Source organism: Herpailurus yagouaroundi, unplaced genomic scaffold (assembly GCF_014898765.1).
Source record: "Herpailurus yagouaroundi ecotype Mexico unplaced genomic scaffold, PumYag 67846, whole genome shotgun sequence".
Taxonomy (NCBI): Eukaryota; Metazoa; Chordata; class Mammalia; order Carnivora; family Felidae; genus Herpailurus; species Herpailurus yagouaroundi.
Genome location: NW_024420637.1, coordinates 19,374 through 36,805, shown reverse-complemented (window position 1 = coordinate 36,805; position 17,432 = coordinate 19,374). Strand labels below are relative to the sequence as shown.

General features: G+C 45.1%; 1 protein-coding gene across 7 annotated transcripts in view; it reads right to left on the bottom strand.

Annotated features, from left to right (window-relative positions):
- The window catches only part of OFD1 (OFD1 centriole and centriolar satellite protein), a 42,419-nt gene that overhangs the window by 17,994 nt on the left and 6,993 nt on the right, over nt 1-17,432 (bottom strand). For 6 of the 7 annotated variants that reach the window (XM_040469095.1, XM_040469099.1, XM_040469096.1 and 3 more), the window contains 6 exons: nt 9,924-10,031; nt 7,838-7,974; nt 7,167-7,340; nt 5,014-5,120; nt 2,905-3,024; nt 923-996 (listed from right to left, as the gene is read on the bottom strand). In XM_040469095.1, coding sequence (XP_040325029.1) covers nt 923-996; nt 2,905-3,024; nt 5,014-5,120; nt 7,167-7,340; nt 7,838-7,974; nt 9,924-10,031 — 720 coding nt within the window. Of the gene's footprint in view, nt 1-922; nt 997-2,904; nt 3,025-5,013; nt 5,121-7,166; nt 7,341-7,837; nt 7,975-9,923; nt 10,114-10,367; nt 10,758-17,432 lie in introns of those variants that run through there. The other variant, XM_040469100.1, reaches the window with a different exon arrangement.

Below are 17,432 nucleotides of genomic sequence, written 5' to 3'. Positions count from 1 at the left end.
CACTTCATCTAACACGGTCTATGGAGATGTAACATCAAAACCCTGACTTGCCAAACGCGTGACAGCACGGGTACATAGAAGTATCAGCCTCCACAGGCTAGCTGCGAGCAGATGTACACGGGGTGACCTGACCAGTCAGCATCAAGTGCTTAGCCTTGGTTTACTCCCAAGAGTCCATTTGAAATCGCCACTAGAAGTTTAACTTCTTTTCATCGACAAATTCCCAGAAATATATTAAGATGTCCAGCATCCCAAAGACTAAAAAATTATCCAGCTTTCCTACTCTTGAGCTAATATATTCAAGAATTTAAGGGATTATAGGTCAAGTAGGGGCGCCTGGGTCACTCAGTTGGTTAAGCATCCGACTCTTGGTTTTGGGTCAGATCGTCATCTCACAGTTCCAGGAGTTTGATCCCCGCATCTGTACTGATAGTGTGGAGCCTACTTGGGGTTCCTTTCTCTCTCAAATAAAAAAAAAAACTTACCAAGAAAAGATTCTATGTCACATGAAAATATCATGAAGCATACGAATACATTAGAAGTAGAAGAAATAAACTAGATCACAGGGACAGAGAAGTTACAATTTTCCGGAAGTAAAAATTGTAGTGTCTCGTGGTTAATAGTATTTACCCGATGGCAAAAAGTCGCTGCCACTTTCTTGATAGTCACATCTATCAAAATACACTGAAAGAAAGTTGGATAAAATCCTGCTGGTGAATCACTAACCTTTGCGAATATACGAAAGGTTAAAGGTGAAGATTCACAAAAATGTATTAAAAAACCAACTTTGTAAGATTAATAAAAACCATGTACTTTTTGCAGTAACACCAGGTGTAAACGATAGGTTTTTTTAGAATACAGAACAGGCACTCGCAAGCTAACAGCCTCTGTCACAGTGAACAGAGCTCGTCCCCAGAGTCACCTTTATTCTTCCTTTCATCTTCTATCAGCCTGTGAGTTCTAGCGATATAGTTGTCCTGGAATTCAAGTTGATACCTGCAGGTCAGAAAAACTAAAATGAGCTTGTCACTCTCCTGGATGGACTATCAATACCCGAGCTTATCTACGGGACCGGGGCACCGAAAGTGACCACGTGCAAACCTCAGACTCTCTCAGGAAGAGAGCCAAGGATCTGAATTCCAAACGTGAAAGGTCTGGAGAACTCTGTTGTGATCCTGTAAATTCGGTCCCCAAACTCAATCACACAAAACGAAGGGTCCTGTTGCTGCGAGGTCACCAAGCACAATTCTCTCTCCCTTGGTCTCGACCGACACCAAGAAGTCAATTAAGTTAAACTTCCGGTGTGCGTGACGGGCCCTAAATCCCAAATGATAACCAAGTCGGTCACTTGCAATTCACCTGTCCCGTCTCTCTTCCCTCAGGGAGGAACTTTGGCCCTTAGGGGCGGAGCACAGTCCTGACGGCCGACTGCCAACAGCAGGAGATCTGAATTAGAGACACCCAAAGGCTCATCTTACGGGGTTTCAGCCACCTCCACCAGCTGTTGCCAACTGACTTTGCGGTTGAGAGGTCAGAAAAAGCAGAGAGGCACTCCCATGATGTCCTCCCAAATTCAACACTGGCTGAACCATAGAAGGACACCCGAGGCCTCCAAGGACACACCAAGACAAACGATACCCAACAGTTCTCTGTATCCACGGCTATGCTGAATTCACATATACGTGTTTCATTTATTCTGCATTTAATGACTAGAGCTACTTCAGTGTTCACTAGTAGGTTAGAGGAGTGGACATAAAATATGTACCTAAAATCCACTGTTTCAAAAGTCATACAATGAAAATGGTGTTTAAGTTTTATTTTTAACTAGAGAGACAGAGACAGAATCCCTAACAGGCTCCACACTGTCCGCGCAGAGCCCGACGCGGTGCTCAAACTCACCAACCATGAGATCATGAACTGAGCCGAAGTCAGACGCTTAACCGACTGAGCCACCCAGATGCCCCCTACTAATCTTTAACAGCAGTTTTTAAAAACAACCTCCAGGGGAGCCTGGGTGGCTCAGCTGATTGAGCATCTGACTTTGGCTCTGGTCATGGTCTCATGGTTCATGAGTTTGAGCCCCGTGTCAGGCTCTGTGCTGACAGCTCAGAGCCTGGAGCCTGCTTCAGATTCTGGGTCTGTCTCCATCTCTCTCTCTCTCTCTCTCTCTCTCTGCCCCTCCCCTGCTCGTCCTCATTCTCTCAAAAGTAAAAGAGCCTCCAGAAACCTTTGCAGGTATGATGTAATGGCACAATGACAAATTAAGAGCAAGGCAATAAAAATGAGATCAATTACTAATAAATACCCTGAGAAGCCGAGTTGAATCCTCTCTTCACTACACATGCATTTACTCACTATTAACTGAGCACTTATTAATTTCAATGTTATGACTTCTTGGCTGTGCAAACTGAGCAAGTCGTAAAGTGCCCTAACAACTTAAAACAAACCACAGGCACTCAGGAAGTGTCAGAGAAGCTATGAGGAAGAATGAGAGATGCCTGGGTGGCTCAGTGTGTTGAGTGTCCAACTTTGGCTTAGGTCATGACCTTGTGGTTCAGGAGTTTGAGCCCTGTGTTGGGCTCTGAGCTGACAGTTCAGAGCCTGGAGCCTGCTTTGGATTCTGGGTCCCCCTCTCTCTGCCACTCCTCCTGCTTGCTCTCTCAAAAACAAATGCTAAAAACAATTTTTTTTTTTTTTTTTTGTCAAATGAGCAGAGCATGCTATTCTCTATCTTTTTAAACCCATCTTAAATGCTCACAGGAAAGGCTGGACTACCAATGACAACATAGATGTTTTTCAACCCTCAATTTTGCCATCAACCATCGGCTCTATCTACTTCATCAGTGTGGCCATGTTTCCAGCAACTTAATTCAGACACAGGATTTAACAAGGCCAAGCAATTACTTGAGCAGCTCATTCTTGAGCTTCTGGTCATAGGTCTCCTCAATACTCTGGACATTCAGCTCCCGTTTCCTAAGTGCATCGGTTGCTCTTTTATTTTTTTCTTCTTGTAGCCGCTGAGCCCTGCAATTAGCCAAAGAGAAAGAAAGCAGGTAAGAAAACCCCAACATCGGAAGTAACACATTTAGAGGGAAAGAGACACCTTGTGTTTTTAGCTCCAGAGTAAAACCTTCACAAGGCCTCCCTGCTGGGAAGTGAACTGAAAGAGCCAGAAGTCCCTCTACTTTACCAACTTTAGCTCATCAGCCAGCAGATGGCACCTGGCTAAGGGGACTGTCAATGTGTCGTGACCAAAGTGGTTTCTTACTTTTCTACACTTACAGGAGAAAACCCACACTCAAAAAGGGGGTACAGGGGATCAAGGGCCACAATCAACTGAGGGGTCAGAGAAGGATGCTTTTAGTTACAAAGCCACAAAGCCAAGTTTAGTGTACCTTAAGTGTTTGTTTCTTCTAGAATATTTCTTTTTTTTTTTTCAACGTTTATTTTTTTTGGGACAGAGAGAGACAGAGCATGAACGGGGGAGGGGCAGAGAGAGAGGGAGACACAGAATCGGAAACAGGCTCCAGGCTCTGAGCCATCAGCCCAGAGCCCGACGCGGGGCTCGAACTCACGGACCACGAGATCGTGACCTGGCTGAAGTCGGACGCTTAACCGACTGCGCCACCCAGGCGCCCCTAGAAGATTATTTCTAACTGTGAGTCTTAACTGATTGGCCCCTAACAATTAGAGGTACAAGAATCGTTTTTGGCATTCAATCATCTATTGACTGAAGAGGCCGAAAACAGAAGATGAGTCCATCAGAACCTCCAAATTCGAAGAATGGAGTGCTTTTCGTGGGGAGACCTTCAAACACCTACAAAAACAATTCCAGAGCCAGGAATCAGGTTCACAGGCAGTTAGACCAAACCACAGGGATGGGAGGGCTCCCGGCCAAGCATAAAGGCTTGGTGCTAGGGCTCCCTCTGCTGCCCCATCTGTACAGCAAAGGACGAGTAAATCCATTCACTTCACTGAATGTGCTTACAAGAGAGAAGCAGGGCAAACAGAGGTTCAAGAAGTGGTTACATAATCATGATTATACAATCCAGAATCTGCCCAAACTTTGTCCCTTTTCTTTTCTCTCACATTAGCAAACTGCCACTTGAGAATTTCCAAAGAGAGTAAGGTAGGAAGAAATCAAATGAACAGCACCTGCGTAAATGAAAAACATTAATAAAGACAAAGACAAACCTCTTAAATAAAATAGGGTTCCTGGAATATTTCGAGTTTCAAGACGCCAAATGGGAAAGAAAGCTTAATTCCACCAACTACAGACTGGGGAGCTTGCTCTTAATCCCAGCTGAGATATGAAGGAGGATACAGATGTGAGCACTTAGGGAAAGGAACACACACACCAAGAGAAATGGTTTCACCCAGGGGTGCCTGGGTGGCTCAGCGTGTGGCTAAGCGTCTGACTTTGGCTCAGGTCCTAACCGTGCGGTTCAGAAGTTCAAGCCCCTGGTCAGGCTCTGTGCTGACAGCCAAGAGCCTGGAGCCTGCTTCAGATTCTGTCTCCCTCTCTCTCTGCCCCTCCGCAATTGGTACTAAGAAAAAAAAAAAAAAAACAACCACCAGTAGTTTCTTTGCCCAGTAGGAGTCGAGTCAGAGCCACCGTCTTCCCCCTCCCCCGACAGCAGCAGTGCAGGAGAGGGCGGCAGGTCCGGGTATCTGGAATTGTTACTTTGCACACATGCAGCTACTGGATGTGAATGACTGGATGTAAGTGAGAAACATGGCATTTGTTCAAGCATTATCAGCTTCTTCAAGTCACGTGTCTGGTCATACTGTAGCCCGATGACGGCATCTCACTCTGCTTTTCATTCTAATGTGTACTAGTTCATAAGTGAAACCCTAGTCTTTCTCTTCATTTGTGCCTGCCTTTTAAAGCTAGGTGGGATCCCCTTTACAAGTGAACACTCCAACTGGCAGTTAACATCAGACTATTAAGACGTGTATTTAGTTCTTTTGAATCGTCATTCTGAATATCCCAAACGAACACACGTTACTCACAATTCAAAAGCTTCCATTCCTTGTTTCAGCTCTGCTTCTCTGCCTCTTAGCACGTCTATATCTTTGAGGAGAAGTTGTCTCTGAGCATAAATCTCCTTGGTTTCAATCTGTGTACAGAAGCATTAGTTTTCAGCAAGCAAGCTAAAGAAGATAGAACAGATCTGAACTAATATAGTGCTTCCTCAATTCCAGAGAACTACAGAGACTTAGGGTTACAATTTCACTTTCAAGAGGTTCCAATTCAGCATACTCTTTTTGCCCATTTAGCCACCCAAACATGCATTCCCTCCTTCAATGACTGTTTGGCCCCATTAGCATATATTCCTAACATCTCTGCTCTGTTTAATCTACCTAACGGACATCCCCCAGACACTTAACATTTCGACAAGTGCGTCAGCAAGAAAAGGACACGAAATGTGCATGTAGCAATAAAACTTCCAAAGAATAGAATGCCCCTGGTTCTGTCGTCTCAAAGTTTCAGTTCATAGGTCATTCTGACTCGGTTAACAAGGTGAATGAATGGGCCACACTTCCATTTGTGTGTTCGCTGAGCAAGGCTTCACGGAGTACCTGGCATGTGTCTAACAGCACACTCAGAACTAGAGGAAGACGAACAGATAGAGTTCCAATCTTTCCAAAATTCAGTTTAGTCAGGGAAAGAGAGAGAGAAATTATCACACTAGGATGTGATGACTTTTATAACTAAAATACTTCAGGACTGTGGCAGGAACAGGACCCTGAGTGAGTCAGTCAGGGAAGGCATTACAAGGAAGGGACACACAAGCTGGATTTGAAGGCCAAGAGGGTTTCATCAGGGGCACAAGAAAGGCATTGCAGGTAGTGGAAGAAAGCCAGGATGCTTGGCATGAGGATGGCCTTCTTGTCCAGAGCCTTAAGAGAATCAGCAAACTCAATGAATATTCTGGTCTGGTAACTGATCTGAACTAGCCAGTCACCCGTCTTGAGGATGCAGTTATTAACGTAAACATCCAATCGTCTCAAAGACAGTGGCTCCAACATTGATTTTTTTCTAAGAGCCCCATCACCAGAAACGGTACACGAAATCATAGGACATGACTGGGTCTTTCTGAGCAGTTGTAATCAAGGGTGGGCGCTGGGAGGGAGCCCTCCAACTTTCGAGGTCTCCACATAGCAGCGGTTCTGGCTGGACACAGCAGTGTCCCGAATCCAGGCTCGTCTAAGACAGCCCCTTGGGAAAGGAACCAGTTTTTCCTCAGAGTGGACCCCATCCCTCCTGCCACTCCTCGCCCTTTCCACTTCCTGTCCAGTCACTTTCCAGGAGAAATCGAATGGCCACCTTTCACAATCCTAGACTCCGCAATTCCAGGGACCCTCAACCCCTGTGACCCAAGGGCAGCATACTACATTTTGTTTCTAGTCTTCACGTGACATCTCAACCCGCAGCCCTGTCCTACGGGCCCACGCTTACTCTTCCATCCATCAGTGTCCCGACATCTTGTCCTGGAGGCCTCCGAGAACACCACACAGCCCTGTTTCCCCCCACCAACCCCCTGGGGTAGTAGCCGCCCACCATCCCCTCCGGCCCCTTTCACCACCCCGCCGAACCCCAATGTCCTCAAGAGGCTGCCCTTCTCAAGCCAAGTAAACTCAGCTCCGTCAGGTCCACTGCCCAAGCGCCTCGATCTTCCTGCCCTCGCTAACCTGACTGTACCACACCAACTGCCTACAGGCGCCTGGTTCGATCCACTTCGGCTGCGGGATGCCCGTGTCACTGCCAGGGCCTCCACACAGCTCCGCCAGTCCAGCCCGCTTCGGAGGGCTGTTCGGCCCCCACCCCCACACAGCCATTCCACACCGATCCTCTCCTCGAGGCTGCCCCCCGACCCTCCCATCTGCCCGAGAGGAGGGAGCGTATTCAGCGGGGAGTTTTGCCTGCTCCCAACATGGAAGCTAGCACCCGCGGTCCCTTCCTCCCAGCGCTCCAGGGGGAGGAAGTCTCCATAACCTTTATCAAGGCCAGTCCTACCACTTGTGCTCTTGACCTCCATCCCTCATACACCTGTAGGGCTTGATCTTGGCTAACCAACTGTCACAACCCACTCTAGGGCCTGAAGCCCATCTACAAACAGCCACAGGAAACAGACACCTGGCAAAGAACTGTGAAATCTTACCTCTTGGTGCTTCTGAATTCTCTCAAAAGCCAACTTCTCCCGAGAAATAAGGGCGTCAGATTTTGCTCGACAAGCTCTCTCCAATTCGTTCCGGAACTCAGCCAATTCCCTCTCAGACTTTCTTTTCTCTTCCATCTTAACTTTTGCTACTTCAGTATCTTTAAAATACTTTAACTGCCAATCGATCACCAATTATTGTAAATACCAAAACTATACTAAGAAAGTAACTTCTCTCTTCAGGGTTAGGTTTAACACTAATGCTCTAATATACTTAGTTTAACTCATTTTTACTTTCATCTCATTCATTATACGTGTAGGATTCACTCAAAAGGCATAAGAAATGACATCAGTTGGAAAGAAAAAGCATGCGTAACAGTGTATCACATTTGTTAATAAAAATTCTCTATTTTTCCCCCCCATACCCAAGATGAAGACATCACAGGACACCTGGGTGGCTCAGTTGGTGACACGTCTGACTTCTTGATTTCAGCTCAGTTCATGATCTCATGGTTCTTGAGCTCGAGCCCTGAGTCAGGTTCTATGCTGACAGCGTGGAGCCTGCTAAGGATTCTCTCTCACCTTCTCTGAGCCCCTCCCCTGCTTACATTTGCTCTTAAACTTTTTTTTTTTAAAGACATTCAAGACAAGCACAGGAACAAGATACAGCTCACCTTTTGACACATTTCTGCCCGAAGCTGCTGTTCTATTTCTCTTTTATATTCATTTAACTTTACTTCTAAGGATTCTAACTTTGGACGCTGAGGGTAAGCACCTGCAAACTGATCATCAATAAGCTGAAGCTTCTCCACTGTTAAAACAACAACATAGGAAATTAGCATAGGGAACTGTCGTCAGTTGAGCAAGAGGCTGGAGCTCTGTTCAAAAGCACAGAGTATACTTAGGGGCAACGGGAAGGATGTCTGCAATTTACTTTGAAACCCCACAAAATTAAGATGGATTAATGGATGGGTCGGATAAGCGATCAGGCAAGGAGGATACAAATTTACCGGGTAAGTCTAGGTATACAAGTGTTCACTGTACAACCGTTTCCACCATTCCTTACATTGGAAATTCTCACCATCCAATGTCAGGGGGAAAGAAAGCCAAGACTGCAACTTAAGTCAGAAAACACTGGCATCTCTTCCCAGTCCCTAAGTGCCAAGGCAGAGAGTGCTTTTATTGGACTGTGGTTAAAGTTGACTGACACGTTCAAAACACGGACCTTAAAATAAATCAAAGGTCACGTATTTTGACTCCTCTGCTTTGCAGAGAAGGAAGCAGATGCCCATATAGTTTAAATGAGTCCCAGAGGGCTAAGCAACTGTGTAAGGGCAGGACTGGGGCTGCAAGCTCGTCTTGCTGGGCTGTCATTCTAGTGCTCTCTCCAGTAGACCCACAGCCCCCACAACAGCTGAGGGCCAGCATCAACCAACCGCAAACCCGGACTTGCAGGATGAGCTCGATCGTGGAGAACACCACCCACCAAAAAGGATGCACCGGACAAGGCGGCTGACACAAGTAGTTTGAAGAGATTGGCAGCGTCCGTCTTTTTAGAGAACTTTCAACAGGTTTTCCATTTACTTTTCTGAGTTTTCCAAATGCTTTACAATTGTGTCGTCCAATACAGGACTCTCTAGCCACACGTGGCCACGGAGTACATGAAGTGGGACAAGTTCAAATTGAGAGGCGCTTTAAGTGTAAAGGACACACCAGGTTTCAAGGATGGAGTATGGAAATTTTATATAGAATAATCTCATTAATGTTTTCTGGATCAATTACATGTTGGAATCCTTTGGACATACTGGGTTAAATAAATTATATTAAAATAAATTCACCTGTTCCCCCCCCTCCCCCCATGGCTACTAGAAAATTAACAGTTACACATGTGGCTATTATTGGACAGTACTTCTCTAGAATAAGCATGTACCATGCTCCCAATGGAATAAAACCTAGGCCAAAATGAGGGCCTCATCCTATAGCTTATGTTTTACTAATAACAGACTTCTCTTTTTACTGGTTAGAAGTATTATTCTCCTTAAGACTCAGGAGGTGCCAAGAAACTGATTAATCATGTAATTTTAGAAAGATTTGGACTCTAGGGGTGCCTGGGTGGCTCAGTTGGTTAAGCGTCCAACTTCGGCTCAGGTCATGATCTCCCGGTTTAGGAGTTTGATCCCCGCGTCGTCATGATCTGTGCAGATAGCTCCAAGCCTGGGGCCTGCTTCAGATTCTGTGTCTCCCTTCCTCTGCCTATCTCCTGCTCATGCTCCCTCCCCCTCTCTCTCAAAAATAAGTTTTTAAAAATTAAAAAAAGAAAAAAAAATTCGGATTCTACTATCCATTCTGACCCAGAAGGAACATTTCCAAGTTGTGCTTCCTCTGGGGACCCCTATTTCCTCAGCTCTAAACCAAAGTGATATGCCACTGACTTCTCTAGTTTTCTCCACAAGGCACGCAGTCAAGGATTTCCTTAGTGGCCATAAATTCAAGTTAGAGGAAACCTAGCGAAGAACCTCCCAGTTATGAGAGGTTGAACCCAACACACAGAGAAGCACGTGGGCCTTCAGAGAGGGGAGGGTGGCGCGGGCGAGCAGTCCTGGCCGCCTCCCGCGAGGCTTCCAGAGGAAGCAGGCACCTGTGCCCCCTGCGGCTTGCACCCCTCCCAGTCAAGGAACAGACCCATAGTACAGCACATCAGGTCCTTTCCTTCACTTGAGGAGAAAACAAACATTAAAATTCTGAAGGAGAGCCAGTTACCAAGTGAGTCTTGGCCAGGCAATGTGGAACTTGTCTGAGTTCCCACATCACAGCTCGCTCTGGACTGACGATACTCTGCCACTTCTTTTAAAAACTCCATGAGAAAACCTACAAGACACAAAGCGCATAATACAGTTTCGGCGTGTAACTTTTTTCCTTTCAACCATTGCATCAACCCTGTTTCTAAGATCTTGGCTTTTATTTATTTATTTATTTATTTTTTTAATTTTTTTTTTCAACATTTATTTATTTTTGGGAAAGAGAGAGACAGAGCATGAACGGGGGAGGGGCAGAGAGAGAGGGAGACACAGAATCGGAAACAGGCTCCAGGCTTTGAGCCATCAGCCCAGAGCCTGACGCGGGGCTCGAACTCACGGACCGCGAGATCGTGACCTGGCTGAAGTCGGACGCTCAACCGACTGCGCCACCCAGGCGCCCCAAGATCTTGGCTTTTAAACATTATCCTTTCTTACATTCTAGATCTTCTAAGAATAATTTCTAAGGAAAGGCCTTTGCAAACATGACACACAACCTAGAAGCAATAACGAGCAGTATCAATCTCACCACATAAGAATTAGAAACCTAGATGGCACGAAATCAAGTCAAAAGACAAGTGATACACTGCAACAAAGTACTCGCGAGGATGTGGAGACAGGAGTAATTTTCATAATATCAAAGAGCTGTTACAAGTCAAAACAATGGGGAAATTAGACAAGACATGGACCAAGTTTATACAAAAAAAGTCAGGTAAACAGGATATAAACCAACAAACATTGCACTGCTGGTGGGAATGCACACTGGTGCAGCTGCTCTGAAGGACAGTGTGGAGGTTCCTCAAAAAACTAAAAATTAAACTACCCCATGACCCAGCAATTCCAATACTAGGTATTTATCCAAAGGACACAAAAATGCTGATTCATAGGGAGACACACGCACCCCGATGTTTACAGCAGCACTATCACCAACAGCCCAATTATGTAAAGAGCCCAAAGGTCCATCAACTGACAAAGAAGGTGGGGTGTGTGTGTGTGTGTGTGTGTGTGTGTGTGTGTAGTATTACACACAATGGAATATTACTTGGTGATCAAACAAGAATCAAATCTTTCCGTTTCCAACAACGTGAATGAAACTAGAGTGTATTATGGAAAGAGCCTAAATGTCCATCCACTGATGAATGGATAAAGAGGTTGTGGTTTGTATGTACAATAGAATACTACTTGGAAATGACAAAGAATGAAATCTGGCCTTTTGTAGCAACGTGGATGGAACTGGAGTGTTATGCTAAGTGAAATAAGTCATACAGAGAAAGACAGAGACTGTATGTTTTCACTCTCATGTGGATCCTGAGAAACTTGACAGAAGACCATGGGGGAGGGGAAGGAAAAAAAAAAAGTTAGGGAGGGAGCCAAATCATAACAGACTGAAAAACTGAGAATAAAGTGAGGGGTGGGAGGGAGGGGAAAGTGGGTGATGGGCATTGAGGAGGGCACCTGTTGGGATGAGCACTGGGTGTTGTATGGAAACCAATTTGACAATAAATTTCATATCAAAAAAATAAAAAAACTAGAGTGTATTATGCTAAGCTAAATAATCAGTCAGAGAAAGACCAATACATTATCTCACACACATGGAATTTAAGAAACAACACATGGACAAAGGGCAAGGGAAGGAGAAAGAAAATAAAAACACAAGGAGGCAAACCATCAGAGTGTTGGTTTTTTTTAAGTTTCTTTGGAGAGACCAAGTGCAAGTGGTGGCACAGAGACAGTGAGAGAGAACTTCCAGAAGGCCCCACACTGTCAGTGCAGACCCAGATGCGGGGCTCGAACTCACAAACCTAAGATTATGACTGGAGCTAAAACTAAGAGTCAGATGCTTAACCAACTGACAGAGCCACCCAGGTGCCCCAAGATTTTTTTTTTAATGTCTATTTTTGAGAAAGAGAAACATGGCACAAGTGAGGTGAGGGGCACAGAGAGGAAGTCAGAATCCCAAACAGGTTCTGCGCCATCAGCACAGAGCCCAATGCGGGGCTTGATCTCAGGACAGTGAGATCCTGACCTTAGCTAAAACCCAGAGTTGGACACTTAACCGAATGAGCCACCCAAGCACCCCACCATAAGAGATTCTTCACGACAGAACGGAGGGTGGCTGGAGGGGAGGTGGGTGGGGAGATGGGCTAAATGAGCGATGGGCAGGAAGGAGGACACTTGTTGGGACGAGCACTAGGTGTTGTATGTAAGTGATGCATCACTGGGTTCTACTCCTGAAATCAGTATTACACTCTCGGTTAACGAACTTCAATTCAAATAAAGTTTAAAAAAAAAAATAATAAAGGCTATAGATAAAAAACAGCTAACCTCATAATGTATGTAAACAACTGAGCGCTTCTAAGATCAGGAAAAACAAGGATGTCCTCTCTCACCACTTTGATTCAACATAGTACTCAAAGTCCTTACCACAGCCATTGGACAAAAAAACACCCAAATTGGTAAGAAGTAAAACTGTCACTATTTGCAGATGTCATGATAGTATACACAGAAAACTTCAAAGACTCCACCAAAAGACACTAGCACCGATAAATGAATTCAGTGATGTCACAGGATACAAAGTTAATATACAGAAATCTGTTGCACCTCTATACAGTAATAATCAAGTGGCAAAAAAAAAATGCCATTTACCACTGCACCAAAAAAAAAAAATTATACACACACACACACCTGTAAGTAAACCAAACCAAGGAGCTGAAAGACCTACACTATGAAAACCCTAAAACACGGATGAAAGAATCGAAGAGGACACCAACAGAAAATATTCTGTGCTCAGGGACTCAGAGAACCAGTATTGTTAACATGTCAATGTTACCCAAAGCAATTTACAGACGCCATGCAATCTCGGTCAAAATACCAACAGCATTTTTCACAGAACTAGACTACCACTAAAATTCGTATGGAACCACGAAAGACTCCTGAAGAGCCAAAACAACCTTGAGGTAAAAGAACAAAGCTGGAGATATCACAATTCCTGATTGCAAGATGTACCCCAAAGCTGTCGTAATCAAAACAGTAATGCAGTGGCACAACAGGCACATAGATGAACAGAGAGCCCAGAAATAAACCCACGCACGTATGGTCAATTAATCTACAACAAAGGAGGCAAGAGCATACACCAGGGGGATAAAGCAGTCTCTTCAGCAAATGGTGCTGGGGAAACTGGACGGCTACATGCAAAACAATAAAAGTGGACCACTTTTCTTACACCACACATAAAAATAAGCTCAAAATGAATTAAAGTCCTAAATGTGAGAGCTGAAATCACAAAATTCCTAGAAAACATAGGCAGTAATATCTTTGACATCAACTGTAGATCTGTGTTTTTCTAGATAGTTCTTGCTTCCTTCGCCTGAAGAGACCTAGCGGGACTACAAAATAGCGAGCTTTGGCACAGCAAAGAAAACCATCAACAAAACAAAAAGCAACCTACTGAATGGCAGAAGATATTTGTAAATGATCTATCCATTAAGGAGTTAATATCCAAAATATATAAAGGACTTCTACAATCCAACAAAAAACCAATCAACAAACGAGTCAAGGACCTGAATACACACTTTTCCAAAGATATTCAGATGGCCAACAGACTCACCAAAAAAAGGCTCAACATCACTCACCATTAGGGAAATGCAAATCAAAACCACAGTGAGAGATCACCTCACACCTATCAGAACAGCTAAAACCAAAAAACACAAGAAACTAATGCTGGTGAGGATGTGGAGAAAAAGGAGTCCTCTTGCACTGCTGGTGGGAATGCAAACTGGTGCAGCCACTGTGGAAAACAGTATGGAGGTTCCTCAAAAAGTTAAAAATAGGAGTGCCTGGGTGGCTCAGTTAAAGAACGTCTGACTCCATCTCAGCTCAGGTCATGATCTCACAGTTGTGAGATCGAGCCTCCTGTTGGGCTCCACACTGGGTGTGGAGCCTACTCGGGATTCTCTCTCCCCCTGTTCCTCCCCTGCTCACATGCATGTGCTCTACCCAAAGAAAAAAAAAAGTTAAAAATAGAATTACCATATGTTCCAGTAATTCCACTACTGGGTATCTGTGCAAAGAAAACGAACACTAACTTGAAATGACATATGCATCCCTAGGTTTACAGCAGCATTGTTTACAAGGGATAGATGTGGTATGTAAGTGTGTGTGCATACACGCACAGATGGGGACGCACAGACGGGGACGCACAGACAGGGACGCACAGACGGGGACGCACAGACACACACACACACACACAGTGGAATTATCACTCAGCCATAAGAACAAAACTGGGGTGCCTGGGTGGCTCCGTCAGTTAAGCATCCAACTTTGGCTTAGGTAATGATGGGTCTGTGGGGGCTGAAGCCTCACGTCAGGCTCTGTGCTGACAGCTCGGAGCCTGGAGCCTGCTTCAGATTCTGTGTGTCCCTCTCTCTCTGCCCCTCCCCCGCTCACGCTCAGTGTGTCTGTCGCTCTCGAAAATAAATACACATTAAATGAAAAGTTAGGAGCTTTAGGATCTTCCAACAGTCGAAAGGACTCAGCTTCTGCATGAACAAAGGTAAAGGCCTCCCACCTCCCTTTTCCCCAAGATTTCCAAGTCTGGTTTTCACTTCCTCTCATTAGACATACACTTGCAATTCGTCTCTGGCTCATCCGCTCATCCTCTTGCCCATTTCTTTTCCCCCCAGTCAGCCCATTGTCTCCTCACACCTTCCTGCTACTCTTATGCTCAGGCATGCCTGCTCTGCCTCTGGAGACACGGTTGACATGCCGCAGGAACGTTCTCGGAGATGCTGCAGTAGGGTCATCTTTCCAGAGGTGCTCCTCCCCCTCGCTCACCGTAACGGTCATCACTGTTTCCCAGGTCTGCAGGGCTTCTCGTGGGTCCTAACTGGTTCCACTTCCCCTCTCCCCTCCCTGTATGCATACCCCTCTGAGAAGGATTGCTCTGGTCTCCCATTTATTCAACTGTTCTAGCTTTGGCCCTTAGGAGCTCCTTCACAGTGCCTTTTACCCCCTTATTAAGCATTTCCCTATGTCTAGCATTAGACAACACTCCGGGCTCCTCTTGTGCCTTCTCTGCCCCAGTCCTAGAATCAGTCATCGCTCCAGGGAGCCCTGGTTCCTATTATGGAATGGTCTTCGAAACCCAATCTTAGTGTTCCAAACCGGGCACTAGGTGTGCACACAGTTACTAGGGTGTCCTTGCTTCTAGGCCCTCTCAGCCTGCACAAGGAAAGTTGAGTGTTCTACGAACCCGTGCAGATACATTGATCTATAGAGATCCTCTGCAGATGTATGAAGCTAAACCTGAGCTCACAGTGAGGGGTCTAACAAACCCACTATCACACACATCATTCTAGCCTCCTCCCCTTACCCAACTGTAAAATCACACTCTAACAGGGAGAAACTTGGCTCTCGCCCTCTACTATCCATTGTGTTAGTTGTCCAAATCCAGCATCCATGTACAATGGTTTCAGAGCAGTTAACCAGTACCCCCATGAGCCAGCTATCACTCCACATCCAGGGCCTATATACAGTTTCATTTGCCTTTAGTCATAAAATCTTCATTTCCAATGTTGATGAGCTCAGAATCGTTTCTTCTCCTGGGGGGGCGGGGGTTAGGACAGACCATTTTGTCACTGTCTGCAATCCATCCTGGGGCACCTGACCTCCTAAAATTGCATACATTAAGCTTCACCCTTTGTGCTAGGAGGTTCTACAGGCTCTGACCACTATAGTGCTATATAGATCCTACCACGGTCATAGGAAACACACTCGCTTAAGAAATTCCCTGTGCTTCACCTATTCAACCTTCCACACCCCCATTCCGCCAAATCCCTGGCAACCACTGATCCACTCAGCAGCTCTACACTTTTGCCTTTTTCAGAAAATCATATATGAAATCACGCAATATGTACCCTTTACGGACCGGCCCCTTTCCCTAACAAAATGCATTTAAAGGTAGTTTGTTTTTGCATGGATTAACAGTGCAAAATACCATCATCAAAATACTCATTAGTATTCCCTTGTCTGGATGCACCTCAGTTTCTTTATCCACCCCTCTTAGTGACATTGTGACTGCTCCCCGTTTCTGGCCATCACTATCAAGTACCACAAACATTCCTATTCGGGGATCTACGTGGACCTAAGTTTTCAAGTCAGTTGGGTAAATACCTAGGAGCATCACTGTTGGATGGGAAGAGTATGCTTAGCTTTGTAAGAAAACACCCATCTGTCAGAGTGGTTATACCATTTCTTAAGATCCCTTCAGGCCCCAAGTTTCCTTCCCACAGAGTTAAGCTACAGATACCCACTATATACCTGAGGCCCGTGCTATCCAGTATGACCACTATTCACGTGTGGCTACTGCAATTTAACAGTTCGTTAGCCACGTTTCAACCCTTCAACAGCCACACATGGCTAGCTCTATCAGATGCACAGGGATAGCCACGCACTACCGTATCAGATGGCACAGGGATAGCCATTCCCGTGACTACAGAAAATTTACATGGAACAGTACTGCCTCGGCATATAGAATACAGGATCACTTACCATACTCAACTTCAGTATGGATGCCCTACTTCGCAGGCACTCTAGGAGGTCTTGTGATCCGATTCACTCATCCTCTGCTGACATCACTCCCAAGAGACTAGGCAATTCAGTCACAGACTAATAGTTGGCAGAAGGTAAATACTCAAGTGTTTGCCGAATGCGAAGTTTGAAAAGAACACCCGACTGGGGATGATAGCAATGCCGGCGACAGACAAAACCCAGGGGCACACCAACACGAAAGGGCCGTTACATAACGTTACGGGTTATTCAAAAGACCTAAAGAATATGTATTACAGGCAAGTTACCAGCTGAAGTTCATGCTACGAAGCGCGTAGGCAAGTCCAGCCCACAGTCTGTACCCGTGGCAGTTATAGAATGGCCTCTAGGATGGTTCTTATCAAGGCCAAAATTAAAGCAGTTTACCAGGCCCATATCAACACTTAAGAAATATTTATGTAACACTTACTACTAACCAGTTATTTCATTCTTTAAGCAATTAATAATTTTTAAGTTGTACTTTATAGACATGTACTTTATCGAGGAGGAGATCTAGGATACAAAGATACCTAGAGCCTTAACACTGTCTGGGTGTGGGGCAATGTTCCCAACAGTGGGTATGTTTACAAAAAGTACCTTTCAGATCATTTGTGGGGCTGTATCAACTACTGTCTACAGTGGGTTTTTTGTGTGCGAGTATCTAAGAGCAATTAAGAGGACTGAAATTTGGAGAAGTGATGTACATTGGTCAAATTAGATCATTTTTTTTTTAAGAGCTAGGGTATTGGAGCACCTGGCTGGCTCAGATGGTGGGAGCGTGCCACTCCCACTGTCAGGGTTTTAAGTTCGAGCCCCATGTTAGGGGAAGAGATTACTTAAAAAAAAATAAAATCTGTAAACAAACAACAAAAAAAAGGTATTGTCACAG